The 13,169-nt window shown below is 42.4% G+C and overlaps 1 protein-coding gene across 4 annotated transcripts in view; it reads left to right on the plus strand.

Moving 5' to 3' along the window:
- LOC129835500 (CD99 antigen-like protein 2) overlaps positions 1-13,169 on the plus strand; it is a 95,179-nt gene that overhangs the window by 69,848 nt on the left and 12,162 nt on the right. For 2 of the 4 annotated variants that reach the window (XM_055901154.1, XM_055901156.1), the window contains exons 2-6: positions 971-1,039; positions 4,394-4,426; positions 9,146-9,220; positions 10,515-10,613; positions 12,226-12,306. In XM_055901154.1, coding sequence (XP_055757129.1) covers positions 971-1,039; positions 4,394-4,426; positions 9,146-9,220; positions 10,515-10,613; positions 12,226-12,306 — 357 coding nt within the window. The remainder of the gene's footprint in view (positions 1-970; positions 1,040-4,393; positions 4,427-9,145; positions 9,221-10,514; positions 10,614-12,225; positions 12,307-13,169) is intronic. The other 2 variants (XM_055901155.1, XM_055901157.1) reach the window with 2 other exon arrangements.

Genomic DNA, 13,169 nt, shown 5'->3' on the forward strand with positions numbered 1-13,169 from the left:
ATGAGATTATGCAGGCTTTATCTACATAATGATAATGAGAGTATGCAGGATTTATCTACATAATGAGAGTATGCAGGTTTTATCTAACTAATGATGAGGCTGAATTATTTCATTGGAGGGAAAAATACCCCTTTATAGGTCTTTACATCTATGATTATCACTAATTGTGAGGAGAAACTTGAAAAAGAGACGTGTGTGTTGCTGTATGTACACTAGCTCTTCTGTTCCATGTGTTTGAGGAATGCAAGGAGTCTTTGTTGCCATGTAGATATGACAGAAACCACTGCATTTGTCACTACACTGGAACTTTGATCATGGAAAGGAATGAAGAAGGGTAGATTGGCAGCAGACCTGTGGCCAGATGGTTCCATTGTGTCAGGCAAGCTCGGCTACAGCATTTGACGTGATTTCAAATAGTGTTTGAACACAGGTCTGGTTGACGGCACTGAAAATCGAAGAGCTGCGCATAACGTTACTGCACAGCTCTTCGATAAACTGATGCACCATTAGTGTGTGTATTCCAGATAGAAGTAGTATGGAAGTAGATACAGCTGCATAATCTCGGATGTAGGTTAGAGAAATGTGGACTGACTAGATCAAAGTTCCTGTCCTTTTCTCTGCACTGCATTGTGTAAAAAACCCTCAACTCCTTCCTGTTTCTCTCCTCCCTGTTTCTCTCCTCCCTGTTTCTCTCCTCCCTGTTTCTCTCCTCCCTGTTTCTCTCCTCCCTGTTTCTCTCCTTCCTGTTTCTCTCCTTCCTGTTTCTCTCCTTCCTGTTTCTCTCCTCCCTGTTTCTCTCCTTCCTGTTTCTCTCCTTCCTGTTTCTCTCCTTCCTGTTTCTCTCCTTCCTGTTTCTCTCCTCCCTGTTTCTCTCCTTCCTGTTTCTCTCCTCCCTGTTTCTCTCCTTCCTGTTTCTCTCCTCCCCCTGCCTCATTCCCTGTCTTCTTCTTCTTGCGCTCCCTCTCTTCAGCGCTGTCCCAGAATTCAGATGGCCTTGACCTGTCTGATGCCTTGAATGACAATGATGTCTCTATAGCACGTAAGTACAGAAAGACAGTCGGACTGTAAAATACACAATATTCATAGGCTTCAGATTTACTGCTGCAGTATCTACAATACAGTCTGTATTCATGCTTTATGTCTATGAAATCCTACATCACTACCATGAATTCATGGTCGATGGATTCATGTACAGTGCCTTCAGAAAGTATTCACACCCCTTGGCTTTTTCCAAATTTTTACAGCCTGAATTTAAAATGGATTAAATTGCATTTTTTTGTTACTGGCCTGCACACAATACCCTGTAATGTCAAAGTGGAATTGTGTTTTTATAATTTTTCACATGAATGAAAAGCGGAAATGTCTTGAGTCAAGTCACATAAGTTGCATGGACTCACTCTGTGTGCAATAATAGTGCTTAACATGATTTATGAATGACTACCTCATCTCTGTACCCAACACATACAATTATCTGTAAGGTCCCTCAGTCAAGCACTGACTTTCAAACACAGACTCAACCACAAAGACCAGGGAGGTCTTGCAATGCCTCAATAAAAAGTGCATGGAACTCCCTTCCATCTTATATATAGCGCAAGTGACCAGCAAACCTGGTTACAGACAACTCCCCCATGTGACCTACTTGTTGTGTGTGTGTACTGACTTATGTGTAACTGATAGATGCACACAGTAAATGTTCATGTTTTTAAATGTACCTAAATTGTTAGGATTTTTTTTGTCTGTCTTTTCCATTATGTTTCCGACCTCAGTAAGACGTTGGCTAATGGGGATCCATAATAAATAAAACCTATTGGTAATGGGTAAAATTCAAAAGTAGACATCCCTGTGAGCACGGTGAAGTTATTAATTACACTTTGGAAGATGTATCAATACACCCAGTCACGACAAAGGCTGCAGTCCAAACAGTTAACACACACACCCTATCCCCTCAGCCCTCAAATTAAGTGGACACTTCTGTTAACGTATCATGACGTCTGACGAGTATACACTTGCAAGGCGAGGGAGGAAGGAATGATTTTTAAATGGACCACCCTTGGTGGGAATTCGCCATTCGTTCATCCCGCGATCATTGTGTTTTCAGCCACCGGTAGATTGTGAGTGCTTTATATGCGCTACAGTCAATTATGAGTGCATGTCTACTTATATTAACTATATAAATATTAAAATATGCCTACTGTATGATAGATAACAAATGAATTAGCTAACTAACGTTAGCCTGCCTAGCTGGAACTTCTGAAGAAGGATTTTTTTTTCTTCTACAATTTCCAAAAGAAACATATTTACTTTTTACGAGACGTGTTTGTGCCATCATGTGCATTAGTAGCACAATTTCTAACTTATTTGCATTTGTTTTTGCTTACACCTTTATGTTGACTTCTCCATTGATGTTGTTTTTAAGTTTTCGCTGACTTTTCTTAGCGGATGTACAATCGTTGCGAATTATGGGGAGTTTCGGGCCCGGAGTGAACATAATTGTACACTCGCAAAGCCGACTAAAAACGAGGGCTGAGGGGCTTACGTTGCAAACTTCCCTTGCTTGGCTAATCATTTAGACCGCCCTCCAAGATGGTGACGGGGATTCCCCCAAGGACATAAGGCGAGGGTAAGTGGATGGTGACGGGGATTCCCCCAAGGGCATAAGGCGAGGGTAAGTGGATGGTGACGGGGATTCCCCCAAGGACATAAGACGAGGGTAAGTGGATGGTGACGGGGATTCCCCCAAGGACATAAGACGAGGGTAAGTGGATGGTGACGGGGATTCCCCCAAGGACATAAGGCGAGGGTAAGTGGATGGTGACGGGGATTCCCCCAAGGGCATAAGACGAGGGTAAGTGGATGGTGACGGGGATTCCCCCAAGGGCATAAGACGAGGGTAAGTGGATGGTGACGGGGATTCCCCCAAGGACATAAGACGAGGGTAAGTGGATGGTGACGGGGATTCCCCCAAGGGCATAAGACGAGGGTAAGTGGATCCAAACTCTTTTTTTATGAGTTTGAACCACAGCCAAGATACAGGTGTCCTTCCTAACTCTTTTTGCTGGAGAGGAAAGAAACCACTCAGGGATTTCACTGTGAGGCTAATGGTGACTTTAATACACTTACAGAGTTGAATGGCTGTGGTTGGAGATAACTGAGGGTTGATCAACAACATTGTAGTTACTCCACAATACTAACCTAATTGACAGGGTAAGAAGGAAGCCTGTACAAAATAAAAATAATCCAAAATATGCATCCTGATTCCAATAAGGTACTAAAGTAAAACTGCAAAAAATATATCATATATGTCCTGAATACGAAGAATTTTGTTTGGGGCAAATCCAACACATCACTGAGTACCACTCTTCATATTTTCAAGCATGGTGGTGGCTGCATCATGTTATGGGTATGCTTGTCATCGGTAAGGACTAGGAAGTTTTCTATGATCAAATTAAAGGGAATAGAGCTAAGCATAGGCAAAATCCGAGAGAAAAACTTCAGTCTGCTTCCCAACAGACACTGGGAGACAAATTCATCTTTTAGCAGGACAATAACCTAAAACACAAGGCCAAATATACACTGGAGTTGCTTACCAAGGAGACATTGAATGTCCCTGAGTGGCCTAGTTACAGTTTTGACTTAAATTGGCTTAAAAATCTAAGGCAAGACTCTATGGCTGTCCAACAATGATCAACAACCAACTTGACAGAGCTTGAAGAATAAAAAATAAAAAAAGTGCAAATATTGCACAATCCAGGTGTGCAAAGCTCTTACAGCTGTAATTGCTTCGAAAGTTGATTCTAACATTCATTGACTCAGGGGTGAATATTTATATAATCAAGATATATTAGTGTTTTATTTTTCATAAATATTTTACAAATGTTATAATTGTTTCTCCACTTTCACATAAGAGTATTTTGTTGACAAAAAAGTACAATTAAATCCATTTCAATCTCACTACAGTAACACAACAAAATGTGGAAAAAGTCAAGGGGTGCGAATACTTTCTGAAGGCACTTGTATGCTATTATCTGACAATGTATTTCTGGTCCCCGAGTATGAAGTCTACTGACTACTAATTTAGGTACATTCTGACTGTGTTGATCTAGCTATATTCTGTATGATATTTTTCTAACAATATGCTTGTATGCACTGGCTATGAAGTCGTTCATTTACAAAAAACAAATCAAAATCGAGGTACCAATTGCTGATTGTAGCTTTAATGCACTGTCTGACTGCATGTTTTATATGAATTAATATCATCATTTTGACTGTGTACTGATGTAGCTACATTCTATATGAAGACATTGTTCTCTTCTGTTCTTTTCTGTTCTTCTCTAATCTTCTTCTGTTCTGTTCTTTTCTTGTTCTCTTCTCTCATTTTCTTCTCTTCTCTCAGCAGCAGCCACCCCCAAACCAGTAGAAGGAGCAGGTAAACGATCCCAGATTTACAGATCCATCTGAATATAGACTTTCTCTGCTGTTGATTATATCTGCCTGTGCTGTAGCGACTGTGCTCACATGAATAAGCACAAGGGTCCTCATTTATTTACATCTATTAAACTGGCAGGTATTTAATCAGGTATTGACCACATGAAAGACTACTAATAAAGATGTAGTGTATTTTCTATTATTGATTATATCTAAGGTTCTAACGTTAGTTCAAGCCACAGGAGGCTGGTGGCACCTTAATTGGGGAGGACGGGCTCATAGTAATGACTGGAGCGGAATAGGTGGAATGGTATCAGATAACTCAAACACATGGTTTTCTGGTATATGATGCCATTCCATTGGCTTCGTTTCGGACATTATTATGAGCCGTTCTCCCCACTGCAGCCTCCTGTGGTGCCTTGGATTTCCACCCTTAATCAGCATAATTCAGAGACTGTGTCTAGGCTTACTTTTTATTCTCTACTGTAGCTATGCACTATAGGCCTACTTACCACATGCTTAAGCACAAAGCTGGTAAATCCTACACATCTCCTAAGCAGGTATTGGCGCAGTGGTCTAAGGCACTGCATCTCAGTGCTAGAGGTGTCACTACAGACCCTGGTTAGATTCCAGGCTGTATCACAACCGGCCATGATTGGGTGTCCCATAGGGCGGCGCACAATTGGCCCAGTGTCGTCCGGGTTTTGGCCCGGGTAGGCCGTCATTGTAAATAAGAATTTGTTCTTAACTGACTTGCCTAGTTAAATGAATAAAATGAAAATAAATTAAATGTTGTGGCCTAGATTCAATCCGGACCGTGGAAGATCTGCCTTATAGGGTGCTTGACATTTTAAAGGTCTCGGACAGTCATTCTGATTTCCATGTAAAATTGCCCATAATAATATCACCCATAATAATATCACAATAATATCACCCATAATATTTGTTTTGGATAGTTTTTCTCAGATTTTGAGCATTTCTATCAGGAAGTTTTAAAAGACAGCCTGAGTGGGTGGGGAGCTTATATTAATTCATAATATTTGATCAATGTCAATTTTATTTATACATTTCCTGTTTGGCGTGTCTCTTGTGATGCTGTTCACAGCAGTGCTGATGGATGTGTTGTTCCATGCTGGCTGAAGACCTAGCTAGTCAGTACCTAGCTAACACCAGACACAGATGAAGTCCTAGCTAGTCAGTAACTAGCAGTAACTAGCTGACTAGCTAGGTCTTCATCTAACACCAGACACAGATGAAGATGTAGCTAGACAGTAGCTAGCTAACACCAGACACAGATGAAGATGTAGCTAGACAGTAGCTAGCTAACACCAGACACAGATGAAGACCTAGCTAGTCAGTACCTAGCTAACACCAGACACAGATGAAGTCCTAGCTAGTCAGTAACTAGCTAACACCAGACACAGATGAAGACCTAGCTAGTCAGTAACTAGCTAACACCAGACACAGATGAAGACCTAGCTAGTCAGTAACTAGCTAACACCAGACACAGATGAAGACCTAGCTAGTCAGTACCTAGCTAACACCAGACACAGATGAAGTCCTAGCTAGTCAGTAACTAGCTAACACCAGACACAGATGAAGACCTAGCTAGTCAGTAACTAGCTAACACCAGACACAGATGAAGACCTGGCTAGTCAGTAACTAGCTAACACCAGACACAGATGAAGACCTAGCTAGTCAGTAACTAGCTAACACCAGACACAGATGAAGACCTAGCTAGTCAGTAACTAGCTAACACCAGACACAGATGAAGACCTGGCTAGTCAGTAACTAGCTAACACCAGACACAGATGAAGACCTAGCTAGTCAGTAACTAGCTAACACCAGACACGGATGAAGACCTAGCTAGTCAGTAACTAGCTAACACCAGACACGGATGAAGACCTAGCTAGTCAGTAACTAGCTAACACCAGACACAGATGAAGACCTAGCTAGTCAGTAACTAGCTAACACCAGACACAGATGAAGACCTAGCTAGTCAGTAACTAGCTAACACCAGACACAGATGAAGACCTAGCTAGTCAGTAACTAGCTAACACCAGACACAGATGAAGACCTAGCTAGTCAGTAACTAGCTAACACCAGACACAGATGAAGACCTAGCTAGTCAGTAACTAGCTAACACCAGACACAGATGAAGACCTAGCTAGTCAGTAACTAGATAACACCAGACACAGATGAAGACCTAGCTAGTCAGTAACTAGCTAACACCAGACACGGATGAAGACCTAGCTAGTCAGTAACTAGCTAACACCAGACACGGATGAAGACCTAGCTAGTCAGTAACTAGCTAACACCAGACACGGATGAAGACCTAGCTAGTCAGTAACTAGCTAACACCAGACACAGATGAAGACCTAGCTAGTCAGTAACTAGCTAACACCAGACACAGATGAAGACCTAGCTAGTCAGTAACTAGCTAACACCAGACACAGATGAAGACCTAGCTAGTCAGTAACTAGCTAACACCAGACACAGATGAAGACCTAGCTAGTCAGTAACTAGCTAACACCAGACACAGATGAAGACCTGGCTAGTCAGTAACTAGCTAACACCAGACACAGATGAAGACCTGGCTAGTCAGTAACTAGCTAACACCAGACACAGATGAAGACCTAGCTAGTCAGTAACTAGCTAACACCAGACACAGATGAAGACCTAGCTAGTCAGTAACTAGCTAACACCAGACACAGATGAAGACCTAGCTAGTCAGTAACTAGCTAACACCAGACACAGATGAAGACCTGGCTAGTCAGTAACTAGCTAACACCAGACACAGATGAAGACCTGGCTAGTCAGTAACTAGCTAACACCAGGCACAGATGAAGACCTGGCTAGTCAGTAACTAGCTAACACCAGACACAGATGAAGACCTGGCTAGTCAGTAACTAGCTAACACCAGACACAGATGAAGACCTGGCTAGTCAGTAACTAGCTAACACCAGACACAGATGAAGACCTAGCTAGTCAGTAACTAGCTAACACCAGACACAGATGAAGACCTAGCTAGTCAGTAACTAGCTAACACCAGACACAGATGAAGACCTAGCTAGTCAGTAACTAGCTAACACCAGACACAGATGAAGACCTAGCTAGTCAGTAACTAGCTAACACCAGACACAGATGAAGACCTAGCTAGTCAGTAACTAGCTAACACCAGACACAGATGAAGACCTAGCTAGTCAGTAACTAGCTAACACCAGACACAGATGAAGACCTAGCTAGTCAGTAACTAGCTAACACCAGACACAGATGAAGACCTGGCTAGTCAGTAACTAGCTAACACCAGACACAGATGAAGACCTAGCTAGTCAGTAACTAGCTAACACCAGACACAGATGAAGACCTAGCTAGTCAGTAACTAGCTAACACCAGACACAGATGAAGACCTAGCTAGTCAGTAACTAGCTAACACCAGACACAGATGAAGACCTAGCTAGTCAGTAACTAGCTAACACCAGACACAGATGAAGACCTAGCTAGTCAGTAACTAGCTAACACCAGACACAGATGAAGACCTAGCTAGTCAGTAACTAGCTAACACCAGACACAGATGAAGACCTGGCTAGTCAGTAACTAGCTAACACCAGACACAGATGAAGACCTGGCTAGTCAGTAACTAGCTAACACCAGACACAGATGAAGACCTAGCTAGTCAGTAACTAGCTAACACCAGACACAGATGAAGACCTAGCTAGTCAGTAACTAGCTAACACCAGACACAGATGAAGACCTAGCTAGTCAGTAACTAGCTAACACCAGACACAGATGAAGACCTAGCTAGTCAGTAACTAGCTAACACCAGACACAGATGAAGACCTAGCTAGTCAGTAACTAGCTAACACCAGACACAGATGAAGACCTGGCTAGTCAGTAACTAGCTAACACCAGACACAGATGAAGACCTGGCTAGTCAGTAACTAGCTAACACCAGACACAGATGAAGACCTGGCTAGTCAGTAACTAGCTAACACCAGACACAGATGAAGACCTGGCTAGTCAGTAACTAGCTAACACCAGACACAGATGAAGACCTAGCTAGTCAGTAACTAGCTAACACCAGACACAGATGAAGACCTAGCTAGTCAGTAACTAGCTAACACCAGACACAGATGAAGACCTAGCTAGTCAGTAACTAGCTAACACCAGACACAGATGAAGACCTAGCTAGTCAGTAACTAGCTAACACCAGACACAGATGAAGACCTAGCTAGTCAGTACCTAGCTAACACCAGACACAGATGAAGACCTAGCTAGTCAGTAACTAGCTACCACCAGACACGGATGAAAGGGGAAACATACACTGAGTGTACAAAACATTTAAGAACACCTTCCTAATATTGAGTTGGTTTTCTTGCTGGGAAACGTAACAAAATAATAAAATATTATTTAATAATATTATTTAACAATTTAATAAAAACCATTGACTGTTTGACTGTTCATGACCTTTAACAGGTCACTTCCGATTGAGCAGACGTATGCAGCGTTTACCCGCAAACGCTGTCTCAGCGAATGCGGGAACATTGCCTTTCAATGTCAATCGCGCTATAACGCAGATATTCCGCGGTCTGCATTGAATGTAACCATGGTTTGACTGTACTGACCTCAGCCATTGTGATGACGTTCCTCATGTGCAATTGTGATGACGTTCCTCATGTGCCATTGTGATGACGTTCCTTGTGTGCTGCCTTTGGAGAAGATGAGAAGATCACCCCCACCAAGGCTCCTCCTAAAGCCCCAGCCACTAAGGCCCCTTCACACAAGCCCAAGCCACGTAAGATCACACACACCTCATAAGGGTCCTCCTAAAGCCACGGCCACCAAGGCCCTGCACAAGCCCAAATCAGAGGACACTTGAGGAAGAAACCACCATAACATACAGGCTTTCTAATCAGACCCTTCACACTTAACAAGTGAATGGAGAAATGCCTACTTACTACAGTTATGTCTGCTACTATATACTACTACTAGCTAACATACTAAGACTGCTACTCTAATACTACTACTAGCTACCATACTAAGACTGCTACTATATACTACTACTAGCTAACATACTAAGACTGCTACTATATACTACTACTAGCTAACATACTAATACTGCTACTATATACTACTACTAGCTAACATACTAATACTGCTACTATATACTACTACTAGCTAACATACTAATACTGCTACTCTACTAAACCAGCATTCATTTAGTCTCTTGTTTAGGAGAGGCTTTTACCCAAAGTGGCTCAGAAGTAGGCTAAATAGACAGCAGGGGATGTACTTAGCGATAAAATGACTACAGTAGACAGACCTAGTTTACAGTCAGTGCCTGTCAATAGATAATGATTATGTTAAATGCAGTCTGAGGTTTGACTTGGCTGCAACAGCCTTTTGCCTAGTTGATGGGTAAACTATTGACAACATAGTCTAGACAATGCTTAAGATGGATCACGACACGAACACCCTTTTGAGAACCACTGCTGTGCCACCATGGTTCCATCAACACATGTATGTCTGTACCTCTCGTGTGAAACAAGTTGTCCCTTACCTGGTTGGTCAGTCTTGCCCCTGAAAACCTTGTCTATGTTGTGGTTTTATCTTGTATGTAGATTGTAGTCAGCCTACTATTCTGTGTGTGTGTGTGTGTGTGTGTGTGTGTGTGTGTGTGTGTGTGTGTGTGCGCGCGCCCTAAACCTCACAAGCACCTCTACTACAGTGCTGTATGTGACTCCATTAACCCTACTAGCTATCTCTAGAGCGATCACTACACTAACAGACCTGTACACAATTTGTAATAACACTACTAGTCTAGATTATAATCTGGAGCGTGGAAGATCCATGTTATACCTCAATTGAAATGTAAAGGTAATTTCAGGTTGATCCACCATCTGCAGCCTTTACTTTGAATGCAGTCACAGTGAACGCAGGAACATTGCCTTTCAATTACGCTATTGCCTAATCTTCCGCGCTCCCGGATTGAATCTAGCCGTAAACCTAGCATTAACCCTAGCCTGGTTAAACCAGACTGAATGTTAACCAGGCTATACTAACCTCCTTAGCACTCACTACACTAACAGATGTGATCCAGGCTGATTTTGACTTTGGGCCCAGCCTTCTCCCTGGTCTGCTCCCCCTCTCCACCAAGGGTCCCCGTACCCCACCGAAGCCCCAGCCCGGTTGGTACTGCTCGCTTAACGAACAGACCTGGATTCAAATACTATTAGAAATGTTTTGAATACTTTGAGCTGTTTCTGTAGCCAGGCAAGCTCAATCAAGCACAGATAAAGTATTTGAAATGATTTTGAGTAGTACTTGAACACAGGTCTGTTAACGAACCCTCCCCATTCCCCAATTAGAACCACCGTCCTGTTGTTGTCAAGTCTGGGTTGTGTCCCAAATGGCACCACATTTCCCTACGTAGTGAACTCCTTTTGACCAGGGCCCATAGGGTAGTATGTAGGAAGTAGTGCACTATGTGGGGAATAGGGTGCCATTTCAGATGCTGCCTATCGATATATGCCCCCCCATCATGTAGTTGGTCAACCATCTGCGCTGCTGGTCGAAGGACTAGCGCTGGGTTGGAGTGACGTACGCCTCCTGTCAGAAGACAATGCCTATGTCCCTTCAATCTAAAACAGAGGTGTAGATATATAGAGTTTGGCAAACTCAGTTTGAGATTGTGTAATTTTTTATTGGTGGCCATTTTGACACCAGATGTTCCATGCGTTCAAATTAGAAAGGAGATTAGAAGGTTAATGTCATGGAATGTTTAGAACCAACATGGAGGCTAGTTTGCCAAACTCTCTATATTGTATGGCTCTGATCTAAACTAGCTTCCTTGTTCCTGGTATCTGCTTTCTCTCATGACCAATGATCTGATTGGACTGGACAGTTGACAACTCCTATTGGTTATAATGGAGGAGATGAGGAAAGGAAGCCGGTGAAGATTATTGGGACACGGTCCACGTATAGACATTCACACACATTGTAGTGATATCTTGCCTGCGTCAACGACATCCTGTGTGGCATGCTATTGTAGGCACTCTGTAGGTACACTCACCATGTTGTTTACATGTTGTTGTCTTTGTTGCCACACACATTGTGTCGTATGTAAGCGTGGGTTGTGTTGTGTGTTTGCATCTCATTATCTCTGGGGGTTTTTGCCACAGAATGCTGTCATTTTCTTGAATTCAACAAATGGGCAGTGTGACCTTTGAATGACCTTTGGACATTCGGTATCTATTGAGTACCAAAATAGAGTAGATGAGTGCTTCCTGGATGTCTTCCACACATTCTAGTTTCGGAGATGTTTTCTCGACTGTGTGGCTACTGGAAGCTGAAAGCAGTGACGTCTCATCTTCATTTGTGTTCGTATTTGTCTGTATGTATTTATGGGTCTGTACAATGTATGGAAAACTGATATTGTAGACCAGGGGTACTCAACTCTGACCCTACGAGATCCGGAGCCTGCTGGTTTTCTGTTCTACCTGATCATTAATTGCATACACCTGGTGTCCCAGGTCTAAATTAGTCCCTGATTTTAGAGGGGAACAATGAAAAACTACTTTGGAACTGGCTTAGAGTTGAGTTTGAGAGCTGTAGACATTAAGTTACCATGTATAGAATGTATCTCTTCACAGATGCTGTATATTGTGACTATGCTGTTTGATTTTCCTCCTGTTTGAGGCATGTTAGATATACTGTAGATTCCATTTTTCTTTTTGCCCGACTCGCATTTGAACTTTAACCCATGCTCTTTGACCTCTGACCTGTGACCTCTCCCTGCAGCCTCTGATGAGTTTGACCTGAGTGATGCTCTGGATCCCAACAATGACATTGGAGGGAAGGACAAGAACAAGGGACAAGCAGGTTATTGTTTATTTTGTTATAATTTATTTATGTATGAATTACTTTTGTTCTTATTTTGTTTGTGTAGAATATGTCATTCAGTAGTGTGGGTTTGCAATAGTATGGTATACATAGTGTAGTGGAGCAGCAGTAGATATGGTATACATATTGTAGTGGAGCAGCAGTAGATAGGGTATACATATTGTAGTGGAGCAGCAGTAGGTATGGTATACATAGTGTAGTGGAGCAGCAGTAGATATGGTATACATAGTGTAGTGGAGCAGCAGTAGATATGGTATACATATTGTAGTGGAGCAGCAGTAGGTATGGTATACATATTGTAGTGGAGCAGCAGTAGATAGGGTATACATATTGTGGTGGAGCAGCAGTAGATAGGGTATACATATTGTGGTGGAGCAGCAGTAGATATGGTATATATATTGTAGTGGAGCAGCAGTAGATAGGGTATACATATTGTGGTGGAGCAGCAGTAGTATGGTATACATATTGTAGTGGAGCAGCAGTAGTATGGTATACATATTGTAGTGGAGCAGCAGTAGGTATGGTATACATATTGTAGTGGAGCAGCAGTAGATAGGGTATACCTATTGTAGTGGAGCAGCAGTATTATGGTTTACATATTGTAGTGGAGCAGCAGTAGATAGGGTATACATATTGTGGTGGAGCAGCAGTAGATAGGGTATACATATTGTGGTGGAGCAGCAGTAGATAGGGTATACATATTGTGGTGGAGCAGCAGTAGATAGGGTATACATATTGTGGTGGAGCAGCAGTAGATAGGGTATACATATTGTGGTGGAGCAGCAGTAGATAGGGTATACATATTGTGGTGGAGCAGCGGTAGATTGGGTATACATATTGTG

The sequence above is a fragment of the Salvelinus fontinalis genome, chromosome 36, assembly GCF_029448725.1.
Source record: "Salvelinus fontinalis isolate EN_2023a chromosome 36, ASM2944872v1, whole genome shotgun sequence".
NCBI lineage: Eukaryota > Metazoa > Chordata > Actinopteri > Salmoniformes > Salmonidae > Salvelinus > Salvelinus fontinalis.